The following is a 26,784-nucleotide window of genomic DNA, read 5'->3' as shown; positions in this document are numbered from 1 at the left end:
TTTTGCAAAAATTGATGGTGATGTGTTTATTTAAGCAGCTTAATAAACATATTTCAAGAATAGCTCATTGATATGTTGTTATTGAGAACTGTGAACTGAATCCAGGAGGGTTTTTCAAACTCTGAGTGGTTTCTTATAATTTTAATATTTTGTCCATTCTCAGCTTATTCGTATAATAGAGATACTTATATATCAGTGATATTAAGCATGCGGCCCAGGCACAAATACATGTTATTCAAATACAAAGATGTGTCTGATTTATTAACTGCAGAGTTTTCAGTTGGAGGAGCAGACATATAACACCACTGGGACTTGAGCCAAAAAATCAGTGATGCAGTAGTAAAAGTAGCATCAACGTTAAAGCCAAACTGTGAGGATGAATTTGTGAAAACAAGCTTCAGATATTGGAGAACTTCACTTAACACGTTTCACTGAGGCATTGCTAAAATGGAATAGCTAGTCTTCTTACTATCTGTTATGAAGCAGATATATCTGTTATGTATGTATAGATAATTATTTTGTGTATATTTCCATAAAGAATGGATTTAAATCAAAATTAGCTGAACTATTATTTCCCATCTCTATTTAGTATATCTTTTGACATGTCTGGAACGAATTAACAATAATAAAATAATAGTTAATATTCATTTTCTTTTCACTTTGTTAAGGTCATGTTCATGGTGTCACCAAATAATTGAGTAGCACGTTTCCTTTCTCTTTTTTTTAAAATCCGGTTTCATGATTAAGTTGGTGCGTATGCTTCCACCTAAACTGAAATGAGTTTGCCACCTCAGATAAACAGCATTATCAGTACATTTCCGACAATATGTGAAAATAAACTCAGGCCCAATAGGAAGGTGAGGGAATGAAATAGGTGAGGTCGCGCATGCGCAGACGCTCCTCGAAGTGACAGGATGCTGAGCTGCATTCCCATCATTCTGTGAGGAGAGGAGGATCCCCCTGCGCAGCCACCACGGAGGAGACGCCGAGCGAGACCAACATATAGACCAACCCCAAGTTGAGCTCTTTATCTGCCATCATGTCCGCTGGAGGAGATTTGGGGAACCCCCTGAGGAAATTTAAGCTCGTATTTCTGGGAGAGCAGAGCGGTGAGTCAGTGCTCCGGGGAGGCAGCGTTCTTTTTTTTTTTTTTTTTTGGATGGGGGGGGGGGGGGGGGGGGGGGGGGGGGGGTCCGCCTTATCAAACATGCGTATATGCTGAAGGCCATGTATGTAATCTGTGTTGATCTGGAAAGTTTACATTCGTCAAAGCTGGTTTTCCATATATTTCTATACGTGACGCCCATCTTTTCCCTGCCTCAATCTGTGGCAGAGGAAAATTTGATTACAGGCGAGGAGGGGAGGAAAAAGAAAGGAAGAAAAAAAATCCGCATGCAATTTAAGCTTTGAATCCATGATAAACATTATGATTGTTCTTATATAGATGCTAATTGTGCTGCGCGAGGGCTGCAAATGGTCATCATTCGCATCACAGCAAACGATTTGGGATGTTTTCATGTGCTGCAGTGACCGACAAACACGCTCAGCCCTTTTCAGTATAACGCCTTTATTTCACTTTTATCGCACATTGCGATGATTCATCTCATCCTGATCATTAGGGTGAGTTTTCCCCTCACTTGTGGTGTTTTTGGAGGAGATAATAAACAGTCCCCCATGTGTCAGTTCGGGACACACCCTAGGCTGGCGATGTCTGTGGCATCTCTAAAAACCTCGCAGTCTCCGGTTCCGTCCCCATAAATAATCCAACGCAAGCGGGCCCGACGGAGCCACAATATTATACTATTTATTCAATAATCCATCGGTTCAGGGTGGGAACGGCTGTGTGTGCTTTGATGTGATGGCACAAATTGAGGAGGAGTTGATCGATAATGGTTTAGTAAAAGCTGCCTGTATACGTGTTCAGACATCAGAAGAGATCTCATCCCATTAAAAAAAAAAAAAAAAAATCATATGAAGATGTACTGTGAGAACAGGTTCACTGGTGTTTGTGTCTTACATTGTGATGCTCCAGTGTGTGTGTATGTGTGTATATGTGTGTGTGTGCTGAATCTCTATGAGAGGGGCTGCATGTCGTGTGTTTGTGTGGCCTGTACTGCAATGTTGCTGTCCATGGTGCTGAAGCTGAGGCCTGGAGTGGCCACTGCCCATCGCTGCTGGCCTCAAAACTCCTGCCGTCCGCACCGAGGACTGCATGGGAGCAGGGCCCTGTCCTGCCCGCTCCCTGTAGATCTGATGTAAGATGGTGCTGAAGATGGAGCTGGGACGGATGTAAATAAAAATGGAGATCACAGCCTCACCTTGATCCTGTGAGAAAGTCTCCATTGTGCTGCTAAACACCGTCATGTGTTTTGCATCCCGTGATGTAAAGAGGCTCCATCCCTTTTCAGGGATGCTTTGTAGCACATAAACATGCTATTTATTAACGTTATTTTCTTTGTGAAGGTGTTCTCGGTACATGAGAATGTTTGCAGATTCATAAAAATCCGCTCTTTTATTTACCTTTTCCTTACTTATATTCACATTGACACTACTGATGTGCGCCAGTACCAAATAGCAACATAAATGTTGCTGAAGAAACAACATCTGATGACGTGGTCGTAGATGTGGTAAAAAGAAAGAAACTGCAAGAAAATAGAACCGTGACAGGACAGGACAAGAAGGATCATTCAGTAATATCAGTGAAGAATGATATCAGATTACGTACTTAAATAATTCAAGAAGGCTGAATCTTAAAATGTCATGTCACATGTTTCTCATGGTCTGTCGTTCCCGGCTATTGATGGTTCAGGGATGATTTGCCAACCTTAAAGAGACTAAATTGAAAATTCAGAAACTTTTAATCACATATTTTGTGATGCATCTCTTAAACATCATTTTGGTGCCGATGTTCTTTTACCGTCTGTTCTCATCTGCCTCAATGATGATGATTTGCTGCCTTCTCAAGGAAATTCATTTGTAAAAAGGATATTCTCGTAGGAATCTTCCTCACACATTTCACAAAGAAAGAGAGTATGATAATGGATTATGTAGTAGTGTCGACAAGAAACATTTTGTTTTACAGGTCTGTGCGTTAGTGTGCATTCTCCCAGTTTACGCAGATGTTTTTCATCGTCTTTACTCATTTTGATGTGTCCAATAATAATGATTACAGGAATAGCAGCTGAGTCATCCATCATTTTCTTGGCGGAAAGGGGGTCCTTCTTTTCAGTGGAGTTTTTTTTTTTGGGGGGGACAGTTATGATGAATTGGTGTCATGTCTAAAAACCAACATCTGTGTGTTTTGTTTCAGTGGGAAAGACATCTCTCATCACTAGATTCATGTATGACAGCTTCGACAACACATATCAGGTGAGAGTTGGAAAGATCCACAGGCAAAACTGTTTTTTTAAGAGTGTAACAACGATTAACTTAATCAATGACAAGAAAAGCATTTTTTTTTAATTAATTTCCGCTTTTTTTGTGAAATTTATCAGTTTATTCAACAAGCATGTAATTTGGCTCAAGCTGGGAATTTTTAACAACTGAGAGTCAACAAGTGCTTTCAGAACTAAAGATGAGTTAAAAATATTTATGAAACAATGTGTAAATGTGCATTTTTTTCAGAAATTTCTCACTGAAACTAGCATCGTAGCATTTCTTTAAGAGGATGAAACGGTTCATTCTTTACTTTGCCTTTCTCAGGAGTTTGGTACATAACAAGTCTGAATGATTGAGCCCTGTGGGCAGCGCAAATGAAATTAGTGTTTCAGTCTGATTCAATTTCTGCGCCTATTGGCTCCTTATTTTTCCTAACAGCTTTTTGTATTTTGCTTTTATTTAACAACGGTTGCTCCTCTGGGAACAACAGATGCTACAAAGACACATTTAAATGTTCATGTCTGATCTTCACTCATGTTTTTGTTTTCCCCTCTTCCACTTCTTTTGTTCTCTCTTCACCACAGGCGACCATTGGAATTGACTTCCTATCAAAGACAATGTATCTGGAAGACCGAACAGTAGGAAACATTTAAATTTTACATGCACTTTTCCACAGGAATCGACGTGTTTGCACTCGTGGGGTTTGAGTCAGTCAGCGTCTTAAGAGAGAAACGCCTCAGTTCCCCACTTAGTTTTGACTAATCCTTGATTTGATTTGCTTAATTACTGCTCTCTTCACACACTAACATGATTATCCTGAGGTTATTTCAAGTAGTAATAGCTTTTCTGCATTTAGTTTGCTGGGCCTAATAAGTTAAAGCCTTACCCGTGGATGATCTACTTTAGCTAGTATTAATACTGTTTCTTTGTCAGGATATTACATTCTGCCAGCCTGTGCATGAGCTGATACTGGCTTATCCCCTTGGAAGGGTACTTACAGGGTCTTTGCATCTGTAAAGTCTGTGTGGAGTGACAGTAAATGCTGAAGCGGAACGCTGAAGGTAAATGTGTGTGTGTGTGTGTGTGTGTGTGCGTGCGCAGGTAAGGCTGCAGCTGTGGGACACAGCTGGACAGGAGCGCTTCAGGAGCCTCATTCCGAGCTACATACGAGACTCGACGGTGGCCGTGGTCGTCTATGACATTACAAGTGAGCAACACGGAGAGATGAAATGAGAGAAGACAGGATGTTTATGCCTTCAAGACTGGATGTATAATGAGCGTCTGCTGTCCACAGATGTGAATTCATTCCAGCAGACCTGCAAATGGATTGACGACGTCAGGACAGAGCGAGGAAGCGATGTTATCATCATGCTTGTAGGCAACAAGACAGATCTGGAGGAGAAGAGGTAAGGATGTGATAGATATTTCACTGCTGGATTTTTATTTTTGGTTTGACAGAAATGCTTTCGGAGTCAGTGTAAATCACTGGAAAATTGCTTTGAGAGCACAAATCAAAAGATGATTGAAGACTTGTCTCATAGATGATGGCCAAGATAAGACAAGATAAAAGTTGGATGAATGTTTCATGAACTCTTTAACATAACCCTGAAGCTGAGATGTTTTTTTATAAAATGGACAGCAACGTGCTGCTTTACTGAAAACAGCCCGAGTTGCTGAGTCTGGCCTGATTCTCCTGCAGGCAAATCACGATCGAGGAAGGAGAGCAGAGAGCCAAAGAGCTGAACGTCATGTTCATCGAGACCAGTGCCAAGACGGGCTGCAATGTCAAACAGGTGATCCCTGCAGTTTCACCACATTTCACAGCTTTTTTGGGCATCAATAGATATCAGACTCTGACCCTTTTATGAGTTTCTCCAAGGTGTGGAAAAATACAAGTAAAATATTTACCAGTAAATATGTGTGAAGTAACTGCATGAGTGAAGCTCCTTGAAATCAATTTCTCCTGAGCACAGGAAAAAAAATATTTTTAGTACAAATTTAAAGTATTTCATGTTGGAGTCTCTCATCATGACTGCTTTAATCCTGTACAGTTCCTAGTGGACTAATTCCTCATGTATTTTCTACATTGATTTGATGCTACAGTTTTTGTTGGTTTCTTTAGATTTTTTTCCAAAGTAATTTTCAAATGTTTATGCCACATATATGTAACATAAGTCCGCTCTTTTTCCTTTCCACATTGTCTGTTGCGTCTACTGAATCGCTCCCTTTCCCCCTCTCCTTCTGCTCCCTGCCCTCCTCTCCTCCTCCCCTCTTAGCTGTTTCGTCGAGTTGCAGCAGCCCTACCTGGAATGGAAAGCTTGGACGATGCAAATCCTGAAGGCAGTATCCTTTATAGCCGCCATGACTCACTGCGCCAAGAGCCGAGCGGCCGAGGAGCGGGCAGCTTATTTTTAATCTCTTAGTGGTTGCTGGCACAAGTACAAACAGACAGCCCAGCCTACTGTCTATCCAGGCATCAGCCATTAAACCTTTTATGCTTAATAGAGAAGAAATGCACACAGCCAGCCATGAAGATGGTGTGGAAGCTCAGTTTTTGCACCACCTAGTGGTCATTGGGAAAAACGCAGCATGAGTTTACACGGAGATAATGGAAGAGACTGAAAACCGGAACTAAAAAAATCTCAGTAAGTCATAAAATTAATAAGAGTAAGTATTTTTATTTTATATAAATATTTTGGTTTTTAAAGGAAACAGTCAACAAAAATTTCCCTTACATATACAATAGGCTAGCCGTGAGGGAATTCAGGGAGCAGGGTGTATATACAGTATATGTGACTGCTAGAAAATAGGTTCATCAATAAGGATGGTGCATTGTTTTATATTTTAATATGAATTAAGGATGACCAGGATTTATCTTACCTGAAATGCTCTACAAAATATCACTGTGGCATGATGACTTCTTTAAACGATCAGAATTTCTTGAAACGTGTAATTTTGTAATCCACAAACTGTGGTTAATATGAATGACACGAATCAGTGTTTGGTGTTACTGAATTCCTCCAAACTGACACATGGTTTTCATTAATATTATTTGTTTTTGTTATTATTACAGGATAAATTGTCAAGCAATCTTTTCAAAATGCAGCAGTGTAAAACTGTACATTTATCTATTTGTGCAGTTTTCAGATGTGATCTGGAATATTTCCAGGGGCCATAATGATTAAAAACTAAACAAAAGAAAAAACCATAAGGTCAGCTGGTCTCTGTTAGTATCGCATTGCAATAACACTGACACAACAGTTGTCACAAGAGGATATAAAATTTATGAAAACTGTATATCTGTGAGCGCAGGGATTGTTTCCCTATAAAAATCAAAACTTAAGTTTAAATTTGATGCGACACTTTCTTTAGCATCCATAAAACCTGTGTTGAAATGATTTCAATACAATATGTATCAAATAGACATGAAGAGCACCATAAATTATTAACCGACCCTCTCATCCATTTATCACACCATAAATAAAACACCAAAAGAGCCTTCGTGCTTAAAAATGTATCAAAATATATGTTTTCCATTTTGAAATAAGTTAAATTGCCTCCAGTTTTTTGTGTCTGAAAATGCTGAAAGATAAACTGAACTCTTATGGGTTCATGTGTGTTTAATGTGAGACGCAAGATTTTAAACCCTCTGTGTCAGATTTATCGTGGATGATTTGTATTCATGCAATACAACTAGGAAGAGCTTGATATTTTATTTGTGTCGCTGGGACAAACAAGACTGTAGCAACGTGTTGTCACGGTGCACACAGAAACTCAACAAAACACTTCTTTTGAAAGAAAAATCGGGGAGTGTGAGATGAGCCCTCAGAAATTCTTCAATTTGTAATTTGGCATAATGAAAAGAGAGATGTTTGGTTCATTAATTGATTATATATCCTACACATCACCTAAAAATAGATGCGCTTAAGTTCTCAATGCTACAAATGTGTTTTTTTTTCAAGCTGAGTATTATTGTCAACCCTGAAACAACATGGCGTTTAAATTACACAATTAGCAGATTTCACATAGATGGAAGTCCTGTATGAACATTCGTGGTTTTACCAGAATCAAATTCATTGAGGGAGAAAACTTAAAGCCAATACATGGTAGAGTTTCACGACTGATCTTTCTCACGCCGTTTCTACTCCTGTCATGTCCTGATGTTTGAATTTTTTTTGTGAGTTTTGTGAGTTTTCCCTTAACTGGACCATCTGCAGTGATCGACATCAAGCTGGACAAACCGGCGGAGCCGACTGTCCCGGAGGGCGGGTGCTCATGTTAATGCAGAGCTGCGAATGGACAGCTCCCTTCACACCATAGGCTTGTTGTGTTGCTTTACTACTGGTTAGCTTCCAGTTGACTTCTCTAATTGGATATAGGATCTGGGCCTTGTATCTGATTGGACAAATCAAATGTTATCTTTCAGTCTTGTTCAGTTGTAAAATATTGTATACTTTGTCAATATGTAAGTGACTGGAGGTGGAAAGGGAAGAGAAAAAAAAAGAGAAAATATAACAAATGTTGCAAAGAAAAATGAACAAAAAACTGTTTGGGAAACATGAAAAAGGGAGAAAACTGGGACAACCAATGGAGTTCTTTTCGCTGTTATGTTTTGTATTTTTTATATATAAAAAGGGAAAGCACCAAAAATGATGCCTAAACACAGAAGGAGAAGCAGTGGGGAGGGAAGGGGTCAGCCGTTTTTCTCGACGGCTGAACACGTCTGAATGTCTGCAGCACGCATGCACGCTGATCTGATCTTTGACCTTTGGCCTGCCCTCCAGGGGCCCCCGCGCCCCGGACGGAGGTCGACTATCTTAGAATGTTTTATAGCATCTCTCTATAGCATCTCATGACAAGACGTATCTCATTTGATATTCCCACAAGAGTCGACTTCCAGTAGGTTCACCTAACAGTAGCTGTGAAAATGTGGCACTCTATCTCTCTATGGGTTTAACTTTTATAGAACAAACTGTACTGTGGTTTAAAGAAAAAAAAAAAGAAGTAATAAAAAAAAAAAAAAGACAACTTACGATCACAACTCCCCGTTCTCCCCACCCCCCCGAAAAAGATCCTGTCCTTTTCCTTCTCTTCTTCGGTCCCTCGCTCCTTCCAGTCTCCCCCATCCCTCCATCCCGGTAATACACATATAACGACACACTGTAATGCACTGCACTGTATATAATAATGTAATATGTATGTTGTGAACGTCCCTCTGTAGAAGTGGTCCTTGTTCACCAGTATGAAAAATGTAATAATGTTTAATGATTAATAAATTACAGATTAAAGGGCTTCACTCTCCGAACCATCAACACCGACCCGATAGCAGCAGTGGTCACTCTGCTTGACTCCAGCTGGGGTTTGATTTCACGTTCTGCTGGATGGGCTTAACAGAAATACTGATATCCGTCGATTTGCACATTCAAAGCATAAATCTTACAGACATTGGAGACTTCGCCAAGAATAAATGAAGCTTAGTGGAATTTCTACAGCTTCGGATAGTACTGATACGAAAAGAAAATAGTCCACTCAGTGATAAAGAAAAAATTATAACTCTGATAATTGGAACAGCAGTGACTAATTTGTTTAAAAAAAACCCTGATAAGTAATGTTTATTTGGTGCAGTTAAAATCAATATTTTATTCACTCTTCCTTTAGTTAAACAGATAAAGTAAAACATTTTTAGTTCACCACTTCTGAAGACACTTCAGGTATCAATAAAGAGAAACTCCACAGTTTGAATGTATGAAGATTGGGAAATAACTTAATTAACTATTGGAAGAGGAAACGAACAGCAGCGCTCTCTGAATCATGCAATCCGACCGTCGAACATTTCCTTCAGCTGATTTCTCATCGTGACTCAGTCTCTGAGAACCAGAAAGGTGAGGGGAAGTTGATGTGGAAAGAACCTTTTAGCAAAGAAACTGTCAGAGTGACGCATCCTCCCGGTGTGAGGCGGCAGGTATTCCCCTGGATGGAGGCAGCTGCCGCTGCGAGGATACGAGTGACAGACAGGAGAAGTTAAAAGACGACCTCCCTGTGGGAAATCCTGCAGTTTCACACACACACACACACACACACACACACACACACACACACACAGATAGAACTGGTGTCTTTAATTAAATTGAATTACATTTCTTATGACTAAAACAGATGATCAACTTGTAAAATTTAAGCACGAAAAAGATAAACAGCCTCAAAATTCAAATCACAAGCAAAACATATTCATATACTATATACTTTTCTCAAGCTAAAGAGTAAATCCATTTGACTATCCAGAGGCTGAAGTTTCCTCCCCACAGGCCTTGGCTATACAGCTCATGCAATGTACAAATCCATGACCATGAACTACTTCAGAAAACAATAAAATCAGTAAACAGAACTTTAAAAAAGCACCGTATCATGACTATGTTCACTTCTAAAATGCACCTCGCGTTCCGCCTCTAAAGGACACACCTCTTCTATCTGAAACACTCGGGCTGTGATCTCCTTTGGGGTCACTTTTTCTCTCATGTGCACGCCAAGCGGATCATGTCAAGGGCGGAGGCGCTGAAGGAGTTGAACCTTCGCTCGCTGCTGAGGGAGCTGAGGACTGACATTGCGATGGCTGTGGTGGATGCTTTCCCTCTCGTCTATGGTCTGGCAGACAAAAACATCATCACAGAGCAACAGCTGAAGGTAAGAACTAACACCTGGCCTGCTTTTAATGGCCCTTTATCAGGGAAGTGAGCATATTTGATAACTTCCTTATTTCTTTTGCGTTTTTAATTGTATCAAGTGACATGAATGCACAGTTGTTAAGCACTCTGAGATACGTGCTGCTTGTGTGAAATTTCATGAATTTGCAAAATGGACTTACAATGATGTCATAAACACTGTTTTGAGGCTTTTCTACAAAATTTCTGCTACCTTGTAGAGAAACTGTTCAGACGTGCATTTTGAAAGAAAAACCAAGTTTACCATTGTTTTGTTTTTAGAACACTCTGGAGATGGAGGGTAGGGAGGGCATCCACAAGGCCATGTACTCCCTCCTGACCTGGGTTTTGGAGCAGAGCAGATCCATCATCCGGGCTTTCTGGAGCTACCTGTCTAAAGACTACAACCTGGATAGTTATCCCAAACTAAACTCACTGCTCGCTAATCTACACTCCAGTATGTTGCAAAAGTGCACACACTTTTTTTTTTTTTTTTATCTGGATGAAGTTCAGGCACTCATACATTTTTTCAAAACTATTGTGTGGATTAAGGAATCACCTTTATAATGCGTTTTTGTCACACACATACACACATCAAGGCGTTGATGCTGTAAAGGAATACAATTGAAACTTGTCGCAATGTGTATATTTTAAAATAAATTTAGATTCAATAACTGTATATTAGGTGTAAAAGATATGAAATTCAGCAATCCTGGGTCATATGACTCAAACGAAACATTAGAAGGCAAGAAGTATTGCAATAAAATAAATAGAGAATAATAAATGAATAGAGAGTAGAGAATGGTGCGTTTTGCACAGACACAAGACAGGACAGGTCCAGCTGAATTTCTGTGTATTTTTGTTATTAGAGTGGCAGTTCTGTTAGTTTAAAAAGTGTCTCAATATTCAAAGGTATGTATAAAAGTACAAATGTGAATAGAAAATTACATACAACGTTCACACTGAATAATATGTGGCTGAAAACAGAAAAATATCAAGGTACAAAAATACAAAACATGAGGTAAAACAGAGAGAGCACATGTGAAATGGGACTTTCCATCTTACAAGAAAAGACAGTAAAAAAAAATATTTTTATAGCACAAAGATGCTAGACTATATGATTGTATGAAGGCAGCAATATATCAGTTTTTGCAGTTTTTTTTCCCCTTCTGCTTCTAGTCCTGCTTCATCCAGAGGAGGATCAGGGTCGTCTCCAGCAGATGACTGCTGGCTCATTGCAGGGCTAACATATTGTAATGTCGGCGAAGGTGAAATAAGAAGCGTTTGGGTATTCCACAATTCCGATTTTATTACAGGAACACAAACACATCACAAAGACAGCTTCTTATGCCACAGCAGAACTAAGAATCACTCAGGGTGGAACATGAACACAGAACCCGGCCAAAATAACACAGTAAACGATGCATAACGTAATAGCACAAAACACCAACTTAACAGCAATAACACAATTGAGATTGACACAAGGAAAACACCCCCCCAAGAACATGTCCCATAATGCCTTTCGGTCATTCACCCCAGACCGCCGCTACACTGCCCCCTCCTTAGGGGGTCAATCGTCCCCGGTGACCCCATTAGCCACAACAAAATCGTCCAGGTAAGCAGGGGGGCGACGAGAGCGCGCCAGCCGCCTGCGGTCTTCGGCGGCGGTGGGAGACTGTCCTGGAGCCCCGTCGACAATCTCACTGTCCTCCTCTGCAGCCCGGGGGGCGAGGTGGTGGTATGGTGCCAGGCGATCGCGATGCAGTACCACAGTTCGCCGGCGTCCAGGCATGCGCACCCTGTACACCACGTCAGACAGTTTCTCCACCACCTCACCAGGCCCCTGCCAGTGGCTGCTCAGTTTGGGGCATATTCCCTTTTTTCGGATGGGACAATACACCCACAGCTTGTCCCCAGGCTTAAACACCTGCCCCCTGCAGCGTGTGTCATATGCCCTCTTCTGCTTCATCCCGGCGCCGTCCTGCGCTTGACGAGTGAACTCGTGAACAGCGTGCAAACGATCCCGCAGCCGACGATAATAATCCATCTCCGGCCCCCCAAGGATCTCCGGTTCAGGTGGAGCCCCAAAAACCAAATCCACCGGTGTCCGGATCTCCCGTCCGAACATGAGGGCAGCAGGCGTGCACCTGCTGGACTCCTGGACAGCAGTGCGGTAGGACCACAGGACCAGAGGCAGATAACGGTCCCAGTCCCGCTGGTGGTCGCTGGTCAGGATAGCCAGCTGGGTGGCCAGGGTGCGGTTAAACCGCTCCACCAACCCGTCGCTTTGAGGGTGCAGCGGTGTGGTCCTGGTTTTGTGTACCCCCAACCGCCGGCACACCTCGCTGAAGACCTGCGACTCGAAGTTTCTGCCCTGGTCACTGTGGAGCTCAGCAGGGACCCCGAAACGGGTGAACATCTCATCCACCAGCTTCTGCGCAGTGGTGGCGGCACTTTGGTCCGGGACCGCGTACGCCTCGGGCCACTTCGTGAAATAATCCACGGCCACGAGAACGTATCGGTGCCCGTCCTCAGTCACCGGGAACGGACCGAGGACGTCCACCCCCACCCGCTCCATCGGGGCCCCCACCAGGTACTGCTGCAGCGGTGCTCGGGAGCGTTGGGATGGGCCTTTGCGGGCAGTACAGCTGTCGCAACAATGGACGTGCAGCTCCACATCACCCCGACAACCAGGCCAGTAGAAGCGTCCCCGGAGGCGGCGTAGTGTCTTGGTGACCCCGTAGTGACCCGCCGCTGTCGAGCCGTGGGTCAGCTGGAGGATTTGAGAGCGGAGAGTTCGGGGGACCAGCAGCTGGAGGACGTAGCTTCCCTGCACTGGAGACTGCCACCGCCGGTGCAGCAGTCCATCGTGGAGCTCAATGTTATTCAGCTGCGAGTGGTAGGATTTCAGCTCCGGGCTCTGAGCTGACACCTCCGACCACTCCGGACACCGGCCAGCCTCCACCCAGCTTTTCACTCGGGCCAGCATGGTGTCCGCCCCCTGCTGCAGCCTCAGCTCTGTCGGCGACAGCGCTGACAGCTCCTCGGTGACATCAGCAGCAGGTGAGGAGGCTGCAGCTGCAGCCACCGACAGGGTTTGCTCGCGTTCCTCCTGGCGGTGACAGTAGCGACACTCTGCAGTGACACAGGGGCGTCTGGAGAGGGCATCAGCGTTGCCATGGTGACGCCTGGCCCGGTGACGGAGGTCGAAGTCGTAGCTCTGTAGAGTCTCCAGCCACCGTGCCACCTGTCCCTCTGGCTGTTTAAAACTCAGAAGCCAGGTTAGAGAGGCATGGTCAGTGCGGAGAGTGAAACGGCTGCCCTGCAGGTATGGGCGGAAATGTTGCACAGCTGAAACCACCGCCAGCAGCTCTCTCCGTGTCACACAGTAATTCTTTTCGGCTCTGCTGAGGGCGCGGCTGAAGTAAGCTACTGCACGCTCACCTTCCTCCCCCTGCTGCGACAACACCGCTCCGACCCCGGTGTTGCTGGCATCCGTGTCCACAATGAAGGGGCGATGCGGGTCTGGAAAGGCCAGGATTGGAGCTTCAGTCAGGGCTGCCCTGAGCTGGTTGAATGCAGCAGCGCAGGTGTCGTCCCACTGGTACTGCTGGCCCTTATCTGTGAGGCGGTGGAGTGGGCTGGCGATGGTGGCGAAGCCTTTAATAAAGCGGCGATAGTAGGAGGCCAGCCCCAGGAAGCTCCGCAGCTCACTGACGTTGGCGGGAGGGGGCCAGTCTTTGACGGTGGCCACCTTGGCGGGGTTAGTGGCCACCCCCTTTTCACTGATCACATGCCCCAGAAATTCAGTCTCTCTGGCCAGGAGGCTACACTTGGCTGGGTTCAGCTTCAACCCAGCCCGGCGAATGGCGATGAACACCTCCTTCAGGTTGGCCAGGGCCCCCGCATATCCATCAGCGTGCACCAGCAGGTCATCCAAGTAGACGATGCAGCGGCTCCGGGGGATGTCAGAGAGGACCCGCTCCATCAACCGTTCAAAGGTTGCTGGCGCATTGCAGAGACCAAACGGCATCACCCGAAACTGCCACAGTCCCTGACCGATGGTGAAAGCGGTCTTTGGTTTTGCGTCGGGGGCCAGCTCCACCTGCCAGTAGCCACTCCGCAGGTCTAGGGAACTGAACCATTTGGACCCAGCGATCCAGTCCAAAGCGTCGTCGATGCGGGGGAGGGGATAAGAGTCTTTTTTTGTCACATTATTGAGGCGCCTGTAATCCACACAAAACCGCCAGTCCCCATTTTTCTTTTTAACCAGCACTGCCGGCGCCGCCCACGGACTGTCCGATGGCTCGATCACACCTGCAGCCGCCATCTGACTGATCATGTCCATGGCGGCCTGCCGTTTAGCAAAAGCCAGTCTGTGGGGACGCAGGCGGATGGGCGGGGCAGAACCGGTCTCAATGTGGTGCTGCACTAGCCCTGTCTGTGTACAGTCCTCGTTTTTCGCGGCAAAAATGTCCTCAAAGTCCCGTAGCAGTCCCGCTAACTCCGCCCGCTGCTCCGCGCTCAGTCCGCCCCCGCTGCGTGTCAATAAATCCTGCACTGCTCTGTCAGTCTCGTCTGCCGAACTGCTTCGGGTGGTGACGGTGGGACCTACCGGTGCTGTGCGGAGATTTGGGGCGGTGTCGCTGGCGGCGTTACTCCGTCCGGGTCCCTCCTCCCTTCTTCTCCCGCGTTGCAGCGTCAGGGTCTCCGCTCCGAGCGAGATGGTCGCCCGCGCCGCGTTGATGCAGGCCCCCCAGCGTGATATTAAGTCCAGGCCGATGATGCACGGTTCTTTGATGTCGGCAAGCCAGAATTCATGCATCAATTCCTGACCGCCGGCCCGGATCCTCACCAGTCTCCTGCCTTTCAGCCCCGCCTTCTCTCCTGTCACGGTCATCAGCTGCGTCGCTGTCGGGGTCCATGCTGCTGTCAGAGGGCCGGTGGTGTCCGGGAGTGTCCCGGGCCGCACCAGCGAAATAGTGGCCCCCGTGTCAATAAGGGCCTGACAGCGTTCAGATTCCAGTTGGCAGGTCAGATAGAGTCCACTGGCGCGGCCGAAACGACCCACCAGGGTTACGCGGCCTTGGAGGGGAGTCTCGGGCTGGGAAGGCGGGCCCCTCATCCGGCCATCCCGCTCCCGTTTCCCGCCGGCTGAGTAGAACTGGCTCTCGGTGCGGGGGCAGGGCAATTGCGCGCGATGTGTCCGGGTTCACCGCACCGGTAACAGCAGTCACTTCGGCGACCTCGTCGAGTTGTCTGGAGCTGCGCAGCCGGCGGGGTCGGATGCCGTACTTGGCGGGCTTCCTCCGTCTCCTCCTCGTCGCGGTCAGCCAGGCGAACGCAGGGTTGCGCACCGAATCCGGCCCGCGGCGTGGAAAGAATCGCCTCGGCGCGCTCCGCCTCCCGGAGCGCTTCATCCAGAGTCTGGGGAGTAGCGAGCCGGACGTGTTGGCGGAGCCGCTCTGGAGTAAGTCCCTGCAGAAACGCGTGGAGAGCTAACTCCTCCAGCGCTCCCACAGGGAAGCTGGGGTAGCCCCGCCGTGCGTGTAGCTGAATATCCGCAGCAAAGGCGCCCAAGCTTTCTCCATCCCGGCGGCGGCGGCTGTTAAGTTTCTCTCTTTCGGCTGTCTGGGCCGTGCGCCGCCCGAAGCGCCGCTCGAGCGCGGTGGTCAGTGCAGTCAAGGCCCGCTCTTCCCCTGGCGCCAAATCCAGGAGGACCTGCTGGGCTTCGCCTTCCAGGGCGAGGGCCAGATGCGTGGCGGTGTCCTGCTCGCTCCAGCCGTTGTGCGCCGCTGCGACCCGCACCTGTTTCAGGTAAAGTTCCAGCAGGTTGGTGCCATCGTATTTGGGCAGCTTCACGGCAGCTCTGATTGGGGCAGTGTGTGGCTGAGCCTCCGCGGGCACTCGACCGCCACCATCCTCAGCCATTCCCGCCGTTTCTGGATGATGCTTTCGCCGCTCACTGGACCCATCTGGCCGGCTTGGAGTCCGCCACTGCTCCGCTATCCACGCTGCTCTCTCCTGGCGCTCATGTTCCTGTAGATGGCGACGTCGATCCATCCCTCTTCTGACACCAATTGTAATGTCGGCGAAGGTGAAATAAGAAGCGTTTGGGTATTCCACAATTCCGATTTTATTACAGGAACACAAACACATCACAAAGACAGCTTCTTATGCCACAGCAGAACTAAGAATCACTCAGGGTGGAACATGAACACAGAACCCGGCCAAAATAACACAGTAAACGATGCATAACGTAATAGCACAAAACACCAACTTAACAGCAATAACACAATTGAGATTGACACAAGGAAAACACCCCCCCAAGAACATGTCCCATAATGCCTTTCGGTCATTCACCCCAGACCGCCGCTACAATATAGACAGACAACCATGAACATGCACTTATAACCCTGCTCGATATAAACTAATCAATCAACAGCGCAGGCCTGCGTGGCGGTGCGGTGGTCAGCTCTCTCGCCTGGACTGGGCCTCTCCGTGTGCAGTTTGCTTGAATTAGAGTACGATCAAACAGCATAAAAGAGGAATAAACCAAAACTCCAATTAAATAGACAAGAATGCTCCATCAAACAATGTTAAAATTTTATATTCTACATTTTGTGCAACCAAACAGACTTGGTGAACATTTTTAAATAATTATTAAAGGTGCTTTGTTTTGCTTTGACAGGGAAATGGGCTGAAAGTCAAAAAACCTCCCACAGCAGGAAGAGGAGCATCAAGGACAGTGGATCATCACACTCGCGGTGTTCACAGTACCAGGCCACAAAAAGTGACGGGAAAGGTCGTCGCGCACATTTCTGTACTCAAAAGAGTGTTGAATTAATTCTTGCAGATGTCGGTGCGAATGCACCCGGTAACACAGTGATGTTGTGTTTTCCTGCTTTTTGCCACAGGAAGTAAAATGAAGCTCTACAGAGTGAAGAATGAAGCTTCTATCCTGCAGGAGAGAAAAAGTAACCACACGATTGTCACTAATTTAAAAATGTGAAGCTTTTCCTAGGATATATGCAAAACCAACCAGGGTTCCTCTTCATCTGCCCCACTCCTGCAGCTGATCTGTCAGTGAGCCATGAGGTCAGGGAAAAGGTTTCCATCAAGCAACTCTGCAGCTCAGACGGTGAGCCAACAGCTTCATCTTACTTTTCCTTCCCTTAACTTTAATTTTCAAATCTGATAAGGATTTTTTTTTTTTTCATTTCACAGGATCCACTGGTAACTCCATGAAAACTGATGAAGAGTTTTACGCCTGTGATCCAGCAGAGCAGACAACTGCGGCAAAGTGTGTTGAAGACGTGTTGCAGCACCAGGGGGAGACACACACACACACGGTAGCAGCCTGAACTAAACCTCAGCCACCTGTCTCATACTGTTTATCAGTGCAGGTATTTGCTTTTAAATCTCGTGTGTGTGTAGATTCACTATAATGATGATGAGTGTGCGGTGTGTAAGGATGGAGGGGAGCTGATCTGCTGTGACGGCTGTCCTCGAGCCTTTCACTTAAGCTGCCTGGACCCTCCCCTCATGTCCATACCAAGGTAAACAATGCAAGTTCGCATGCATCAGTATTTAGCTTTTCGTCTTGTGTCGGTTGGGGTGTTTTCTTTGAATTGAACACAACCCTCTGCAGCGGCTCCTGGCAGTGTGAGTGGTGCTGTGGACACAGGGTCAAAGAGGAGCAGGCCCAGCTCCCTTTACAAGTGAGTTCCTGAAGGAAAAACTGAATTTTTTTTCTGATGTGAAGATTTAAAATATCTGATAAACCTTAATTCTTCTATTGAAACTTTTTTATTTGATGGATTAAATTTGTCTCCATTGGATAATTTATGTTCTGATTTAAAAAAAAAATAATCATGCCTTCTTTTCAAAAAAGGAAGAAAATGCTGGAGGAACAGAAAAACCCCCAGCATTCCTACTTTATTCTACTGCAGCTCTCTGGAAATAAACCAGGGGAAACCCTCCCACCCACATACTTTATATAGAAAAGGACTCCAGTTTTCTCTGTGAAAACACCCACACACACAGACACACAGACACACACACACACACACACACACACACACACACACCCTGGTCGGCCCATTGGGTCATCACTGAGGCCACGTATGAGTACTGAACTTTCATTTCTCACACAGTTACTGTTTGATGATGCATAGCCCCAAAATGAGTCCAGATGACTTTAATAACGGCCTAAAATCTGCTCAAAAGCTTAAAGAAGACCTAAATTAAATTGAATTTCAGAATTACAGAAACCATATTTTGACACTTTCCCCATCAGATGGTACCGTCTCGCTGGGCCATGCAGCCAATTTATCTGTGAAGCAAATAAAAAATTAAATCAGTTAATTGTGGTTGAATTGAACAAAATCCTGTATCTTACGTCAAACTTAAGAATATTTTAGTATAGTTTATCAGTTCATATATGTATTCACCCTGAAACTCCAGTGATCACAGCCTGAATTGTCTGTCTTCAGCCTGAGGGAACGAGCTGCAGGAGCTCCGTCTCGGAGGTGTCATTCTACACCTCGCTATCATCCTCACTCACAAATGTCACAACATCGGCCAATGTGCCGCGTGGTGATAAACACCAGGTGAAAACTCCAGCACATTGTCTTACTTTAAATGTCATTTCTGTTATTTATGCCCCACTGAGTTGCATCAGTCTTTCTGATGTTTTGTGTAACGGCTCCTTTTAAAAATACTTCTTGTTTGGGGATTATGTAAACTGTGCGTACAGGCGGCCGGAGAGCTGCCGGGTGTGAGGGAGGTGTGTGGCGTTTGTCACCTCGGAGGAGGAGACCTGACTCACTGCCTTCAGTGTCTGGAGCGTTTCCACACGCACTGCCACTTCTCCAAGTACGACAACCACTCATTTCCTCTTCCGATTCACAGTGACTTGTTTTATACTCACAATGAAGACGACACAAACTGTTCATCACCCACAGCCTCCTACAGCCCTGAGCTCAGCGTCATTCTGTGTGGCGAACATAGTCTTTTCTGGGAAGTCGAAGCATGCTGCTGTTTGTGTTCGTATTGATCACCAGTGTGCATTAAGGGTGTGTGCTTACACTGATCATTATCCAGCTAATGGTGTCTAATGGATTGTAAGTGGGGCCTATACATCTGGGGAAATGTGATGATGTATATGCTGTAAAGGATGGCTGCACAAAATGAGGCACGACAAATGGAAGCTGAAGCTGGAGTAACACTCTCTGCCTCTTCATCCAAACAGAATTCTGGGTGGATGAAGTTCAGAACTGAAGTGAGCGTGTCAGCTGTTTTTAGCTTAACCGATAGCTGAAGAGGTTGTTTTAATGTTATTATTTCACGGAATTATCTGATTCTTTATCCTGAATTAATTCAGTTGTTCTGACAGTGAAGCAAAACGATCATGAGCCTGTTAGTAGATTTCATGAATTCACAACCTTGAATTTATCCTGCTAATTGTTAACAACTATGTGCACATCATTAAGTTAAGTCTTCATAACTGATAGAGACATTAAAAAAGTTTACTTTCCAAACAACTATCTTCTTATCAACAGCAACTTGTAAAATAACCAATCATGCGTCAGCGGCTTATGATCTAAAACTGTGTTTATTCCAAGAATACTGGGATTAAGTCTGTATTAAAAGCACATCTAAAGAATGGAGTTTGCCAATAGACAGCAAATCTTTTCTTCTATAATCCTCTCCAGTGTTGGAAATTAGATATTGACTGACATGGGCATTGTGCGCCACAGAAAAGAGAATGAGTCACTCACAGTGTTTGTGTGCTCCAAAGAGGGAGGTCTGTCTGCCGGTCCTGCTGCAGGCCCTGGGGCAACTCTGCAGAGAAAGAGGTTGAATCCAGAAGCCTACAGGTGTGTCTCCCCACAAAAATAATGACCCTGCATGGTCTGAGTAATGTAAAACCCCCCCCCATTTTCCCAGCCGGTGTAATCGATATCGTCCCACCCTGTGCATGTGTTCAGGTCGCACCGGTGGTCCAGAGCACACCCAGTGCCCCCATCGCTGAGCCTGTCCTCCATAAAGATGAACTGGACTCCATCCTGGGAGACGTGAGTGAGGCTCAGTTACGTTTCATGTCGATACCAAAGACAGAGATGCGATCCGGGTATGACCGACACAGCGTGGCACGTCAACAAACAGCCTCGAAGACACAGAACAATACGAGATGAGTCACAGTCCTCTGACGTCTGTCATACTGTAAATGTTTATCTGTCAACTGTAAAGTGCCCTACTTTCATTTTTGGGCTATTGATTAAGTAACAACAGAGAGAGCAGCTAATCAAAGTCAGAGTAATGACCCTGGAGAGGAGCATTTCTAGTATTGTCTGACACGCTTTCACATGTGATGATACCAGTTAAACAGTATTACTTTTGGTAGAAACATTCTTGAGAAATACACATAAATTTATGTACTCAATTTTTTCATTGTTTTGTTGGTGCGGCATCTTGTTGAAGCAAATATGAAATATATCTATATATTTCAAGAAAGTGCTGACATCCAGAGTTAATGGTTCATATTGCGTTTTCCTTTCTTACTCACTCTTAAACTAACATTAGCACTTGCAAGAGATGTAACTAGTAGCTGTGCTTAAGTTCTAGTTCATGGAAGCTTGCACAACACTGGATGTTATGAAGACAATTAATCCTGTTCGATTCATTCTGCTCTCTGTCTTGCAACAGAATTCCATGGATGGCATCTTGCAGTGGGCTTTCACAAACATTTCTCGGCCCCTTCCCGACTCTCAAGGATGCTACCAGTGACAAACGATCGAGAATTTGTTTGTGTTGTCATCAGTGAAATTAAAGTACAGCGAATCAAAATGAATGTACCAATCGAAGTGTATTAACAAGTACAAGTGAAGATGGCATTGAGTTAAAAAAAATAATGAAAGAGCCGGTTGCAGACTCTGTAAACCCAGGATTGTCCAGTTCTGGGTGGCCTGACAGTGTGGTGGCGCTCATTGCAAGAAAGATCTGGACCAACTTCAACTTTCTCCAATTCAAAGACATGCTTGGGTTCGGTCAATCAGTCATGGCTGTGCTACAATGTTAACTTTATTTATACTAACAAGGCAGCTGTTCACTGTTGTGATCACTTTGCAAAAAAACTTTAAACGAGATTTGAGACTGCTGCAAATATTACAGCATTTAGTTCAACTGCTTGCAGATGTAATTAGTAAATAAAGTTAAATCAAAGCTGTTTCAGCTTCCATGTTTGTGAAGATTGTAACTGTAATGTCTTTTAATGCTTCATCCCATTGCAAATCCAAAACAAACATGAGGAAAATGCACCTTACGCCAGCAAATAAATGCATGCGTAGTTCAGAAACAGAGACAATACAAACCTCCAAGCGTGCACAAAAATCATTTTCTTCCCATGTTTGGATCTGCAGCAGCGTTCACATTCACACGTTACACCAGATGGTTTCAATACAATGAGGTATGCACGCTGAGAAATGCCTCTGTTTAACAGGAATTCCTCAAGGACTATATCACTTAGATGAGGAATGTTGTTTTTGTCATGCGATTCATGAGTTTTAGCATGATTGCCAGTAGGATGGAGCTCAGCCAGGAAGCCACAGATTTCTCTCCCCTCGGTATTTGGTAGCCATGGCTCCCAGCTCCTACAGGCCCAAAACAGAGGATGAGAAACATGCTCACTGCAGTGTGTGCGTGTGTGTGTGTGTGTGTGTGTGTGTGTGTCTGATTATGGTGTCTGATAACTGCGCTCATTCTACATATATGAGGACTGACCTTGTGTTTTGTCTAGATTAGGGTTAGAGTCAAGGGCTAATGGAAAAATTGTGCAACAAGTGTGTGTGTGTGTGTGTTTATGTAATTTTGGAAAATAGTTCATAACCTGCATATTTGCGGACTCTATTTTTGCACACATTGCTTAAGATTAGCTTTCAGTTAAGGCATAAACTGTAAATGTTTGGAGCTATATTAGATTTGTTGTCTAAGCTCGTGTGCCCGGATTGCAGTTCATGATCCTATTTTCCAATTCAGAGAAGGTTTTGAAAGTCAGATCCTCTGCTGTGTGGTAATGTTTTTGCTCCCGCCAAGCCTGCAGTTTTACTATTACACAGCTCCCCTGTAAATTCTTATTGAATACCACATGATGGGCCACATGGAAAAACTGACAGAAAATCCCAAGAACTCTTAAAAAAAAAAAAAAAAAAAAAAAAAAAAAAAGTCTTGCCGCTAGGTGGCGCCCTTCTGAAACAAATACAGGTAAAAACTGTGTACAGGAGTTAAATGAAGCACTGTCAAGTGACCACTGCAGCATGATAAGACAAAGTATTTCCTCCTGCTAAACACTGTCACTTTGTGAGGGTATTGCATGATTTTTACCAGAGTCAAATACAACATTTTACAAATAGACTTTGAAAAAAAAAAACTGAAAAACAACCCTGTATATAGTTTTACAATGCTGTGTGAAAATATGAAAGAACTTGTTCTACAGTATGAACAAAATAATGCATTTAGAAATCTTAAAATTGTATCAAGATTCATTCTTCACAACAGTCTGTCTATTCATCGATCAGAATGTGTAGCTGTTATGGAGTATATATAAATTAATGGCCGTGCATATACCTTCTAAATACGTTTAGGAACACATCTGGGCTGATCTTGACTCATCGCCTCTCTTCCATCATAAATCCTCCCACAGTCCTACAGATCTTATCTCCCTCCACCCTGCATTCCTATATGATGTCTAATGAGTCGGAAAGGCCACAGAGGTTATCAGGGCTACTTACGGCGAGGCGTTTAAGGCTTTAATCACAAATTTATTTTTGTTTAATGCTCCTTTAAAGGCACAAACTCCAGATTTCAGGGAAGAGAGGAGCAGCTGCTCAACACATCGACCTTTAAATCGCCCACCACCTCATCTGACTGCGCAATAAATGTTTATTTAGTGAGTGTCCCTCGAATTACAGTTTCACGACTGGGAGGCCAGTTGGAAACAGTAAAACAAACTAACAACAGTGGGACGTAAAACTGCTTCCACTTTTCTGTGTAAGTCTGAGTAAAAATCACAAAGCTGAATTCCTGAAAACACACACATCCTGTTGGTCACAGGCCTGGAATCCTTTGGAAAAATATGATAGGTGAAATTCCCACGCTTTGGGCATCCTCTGGGCTGCTTTTACTGCGGGCAGCTCTCCAGCGTGCGTTCCTGCCGGGCCAACGCTGGCCTGCTCTTAAAGAGGTTGAAGTCTGCGTGATTTCCAGTCAGGACTCGTTACTCTTTGTTCAAAGTATTGTTGTAGGCAGGAAATTGCAAGGGGCCCGGCACCGTCTTTGGCAAGAAAACCCACGAAAAACAAAAATATACCGAGCAAAAAAAAAAAAAAATGCTTCCACTTACAGATACTGAACAATGTGTGATTTCTGCCATTTCATGTCCTTGAAAAGAAAAATTTTAAAGCCATTTAAAAAAATTTTTTTTTTTCTAAAGTTCTGTGAATGATGCACATCTTTCTGAACTGAACTGTGTCCTGCTGTTTGTACTTCTGATAAGTGCTGATCTCACTGTAGGCAGTTTGAGCTCCCTGACCTTAATTTGTATGGATTGTTGGGGCTGCTGCTGCAGCCGCTGATTAGTTCACTCCTAATTTAAAATTGCAGATGTGGCGCTGATGCTTTATGTCTGCATAACGCTGAGTTGATTCACCACTTCTTTGTCTCCACTGCATGCCTCAGCACATGTACAAACCATCGCAACCCGTCATTTCTAGCTTTGTCTCTAACTGCTCTTCAACCTCCAGTGTCTCTTTTTACCACGACACTAGCAAACCGAACAAGCAGGTTCAATTCATGTATTTTAAACATATAGAACAAAAGGTAGAACAGGGTGAAGTAAGGAATATGCATTTAAGTCATCTTGACGAGCTTCAGCTTTTCGCGTGTTTTTGGTGATGCCCATCGAAACATTTATCTCAAACATAGTTGCAACAGAACGCATCCAGTTCAGCATCTTCTAATGAAAGCTGGCAAAAATATCTAACCCTGTCTGGGCAAGAAAATATAAACAGCTGGAAGTGAAAATCATATTGTGAAGACAGTGACGACAATTTCTTGGAATCGTCTTGGAAAAATGGTTCCAAATTCAAGTACACTGTTCATTAGCCAGAGTTATACGTCATCTTTTTTTAGCTTATAATCTAAAAAACTAGATAAACTCACTCCAATGACTGAAGTGATTAACTTTTATTTTATTACACACAATCATCACACAGACGATTTATTGTTGACAGAATTTACTGACTAAAATGCATCACACACACAAAATCTGAATCACATAAATAACTGAAGCTTTTTTTGCAGGCTGAGTGAAAGATTTTGCCATCATATTGAACCAAAAAGTGTTGTTTTTTTTCTTTTTTGAAAAAAATAAAAGACAAACGGAAGGAAACATCAAATAGTTCCAGCCATATGTCAGACTGTATCTCTTTAAAGATGTCTCAGTGAGCCTTACACGATCAGTCGTGCTCACCCATTTGTGCATGCTATACCGGTAGCGACCTCTACCATCGCAACATCAACCTGCTTTTCATCTTTCCATCAATAATTTTCTTTGAACTGAACACAATGGTTGAAACTGCACGGCGTGCGGCCTCGAGAGATTCACGTGTTTGTTCGACAGGACATGTATTGTGGAGACATCCTGAACCTCTCAGCTCTGTCCTCGCAGTCTGTTTGATGAGGACAAATATTCAGCTTTTCTCCAACCTCTGTTTGAGTGAGACGGTCCAGTTCCAACATTCCCGGGTTACGTAACAGCAGTTTGCAGTCACAGGTCCGAGACATTATGTGTGTTTTTGATCCCAGCGAAGTAGACCAGAACATTCTATCAATGTGCGCACACACACGCACACGTGCACACAGTTTTCCTGCTTGACTCCATAAACACATACCAGCACTACCACCAACACAGCTGTGTCACATGCTTTCCCCTTTCAGCCAAGATACATTTGCTCTCTCGACATGAAGTTTCCGCTTTTAGTGAAACGCCAAGGTCGCCGTTACTTCCTGGTTTGGGTGGTTCTCGAGTTGGAACGCCGCAGTTTGACTTAAACCAGATCACTCTCCTCGTTTCACCTCGGTGAATCAACGCCTTTGCTTCTGCATCATGCAGCCGACGTGCTGAGTAACAGCGGCACGGCGGGATTAAACTGACAAGACGCAGCCACTCAGCACCCAGCTATTTGTCTAGACGTCTCGCTAATTTGCAGTGGTTTACTGCAATTTATTAAAGCCCGTGAAGTCACTGTCTGTGGTCGCAGCTCGTCTCAGCTTTTCTTGTTCTGTTTAGAGTAGCACGGTCAGCTCTGCAAACATCTGAACCTCTGTTTAGGAGGAAGAAAACTCCTGGAGCCGTCCCCTTTCCCCTGCGCGTCCCCTCTGGAGGCCAGATAATGATATGCTGGCGGGGCAGATTGCAGGGTTGCCATCGGTCTGGAACTGTAAACATAGCGGAGAAGGCTCGTTAGGACATTCCAGAAAAGTCCTCAACTGGGGATTCTTGGAAGAGCTTCTCGGCTGTTTGCATTCTTGCTTTGGGAAGGCAGCGCCAACAGAGTCTCCTGTGATCACGGCCCTTTCCCAAGTGAGAATTATGTGAGGGGAAACGAGGGCCGGTCGATGCACAGCATTCCTCCGCTCGCTGTGAACTGGACACTTGTGACAAAGCAACATGTAATTTCTGCAGATTTTCTTTTGTTTGACTTTTCTTTTTTTTTCCATACTGAAGATAAAGTTGCTTGTACATCCATGGATTTCATACCACACAGAGACAGTGAACCTTCTCTGAAGGACAATTATTTATTAATGAGGCAGTGCTGCATTAATGCCAGACAGGCTAAATCCTCCTGACGGTTGTTGAGATAATTCTGACGTCTTTCTTGGTAGCAGCAGGAAATTGCATGTTCTCACCGAGAGTGTGCAGGTTTTGCTGGTAGCTTTGGCTCAACCACTTGGCCAAAGACAAAATGTTTAACCTGGGCTGTTCTTTTTTTTTGTTTTTTTGACAGCGGGTGACTTTCTGTTACTCAACCGGGCCTGTGAAACACTCCTCGCTCAATGTTGGAACAATGTCGTCTCATTCACAAAGATGACCTCAGCCAGTGTCACATGGTGCATTTAGGTCACGGCGTAATGTAGGGATAATTTGAAAGATTTGTTCCAGATGAATTCAAGCGTGTGGAACATAAAGCATGCTGCTATGTGAGATATGTGAAGCACTCAAAAGGAGCTGGTGAGGTAACTTTGAAGTGGATTCTCAAGTGTCGCTCTCAATTAAAGATAAGCGGTTGTTAAAGTAATTTTAACATCACCACAACTAGATTTGGTGAAGAGACAGCGTCTGTGTTTTGAGTGCAGCTCAAATATTTTGTAAATCTGTCAACTTAAGGGGATGAACTGTGTGTTTTTGGTCAAGTGATTAAGCAACATCCAAGTCAGTGATGTTATAAACACGCAGATATGGAGACTTGTGAAATAACATTCCTTCAGTATCACAAATATTTCAGTGATTCTGGGTTTTTTCTGAGAACTCCAACCACTAAATGCTCCCATATCTGATCAGCTGATGGCTTTATCTATCTGGGTCAATGCACAATGTGACTTTTCATTGCCATCAAATGTGTTTTTTTTTTAATGCTCCCATTTGATG

General features: G+C 44.5%; 2 protein-coding genes across 2 annotated transcripts; both read left to right on the top strand.

Annotated features, from left to right (window-relative positions):
• Window positions 1–902: 902 nt before the first annotated feature.
• rab6bb (RAB6B, member RAS oncogene family b) lies at window positions 903–8,367 on the top strand. The gene is made up of 8 exons (XM_030116008.1): window positions 903–1,109; window positions 3,311–3,369; window positions 3,963–4,016; window positions 4,480–4,585; window positions 4,673–4,784; window positions 5,078–5,171; window positions 5,655–5,721; window positions 7,596–8,367. Exons 1-8 carry the CDS (start codon window positions 1,040–1,042, stop codon window positions 7,658–7,660), a joined length of 627 nt encoding a protein of 208 aa, XP_029971868.1. The 5' UTR covers window positions 903–1,039; the 3' UTR covers window positions 7,661–8,367.
• Window positions 8,368–9,900: 1,533 nt separating this feature from the next.
• aire (autoimmune regulator) lies at window positions 9,901–20,867 on the top strand. The gene is given in 13 exon segments (XM_030115055.1): window positions 9,901–10,059; window positions 10,359–10,533; window positions 13,140–13,194; window positions 16,784–16,881; window positions 16,994–17,089; window positions 17,122–17,217; window positions 17,304–17,428; window positions 17,514–17,635; window positions 17,728–17,797; window positions 18,835–18,953; window positions 19,879–19,957; window positions 20,069–20,155; window positions 20,787–20,867. Coding segments are annotated over 13 exon segments (1,350 nt in total). The 5' UTR covers window positions 9,901–9,912.
• Window positions 20,868–26,784: the final 5,917 nt, after the last annotated feature.

The sequence above is a fragment of the Salarias fasciatus genome, chromosome 18 (assembly GCF_902148845.1).
Source record: "Salarias fasciatus chromosome 18, fSalaFa1.1, whole genome shotgun sequence".
In the NCBI taxonomy this organism is placed as follows: Eukaryota; Metazoa; Chordata; class Actinopteri; order Blenniiformes; family Blenniidae; genus Salarias; species Salarias fasciatus.
The sequence above is the reverse complement of the archived record's forward strand: the minus strand, read 5'-3'. Positions and strand labels throughout refer to the sequence as shown.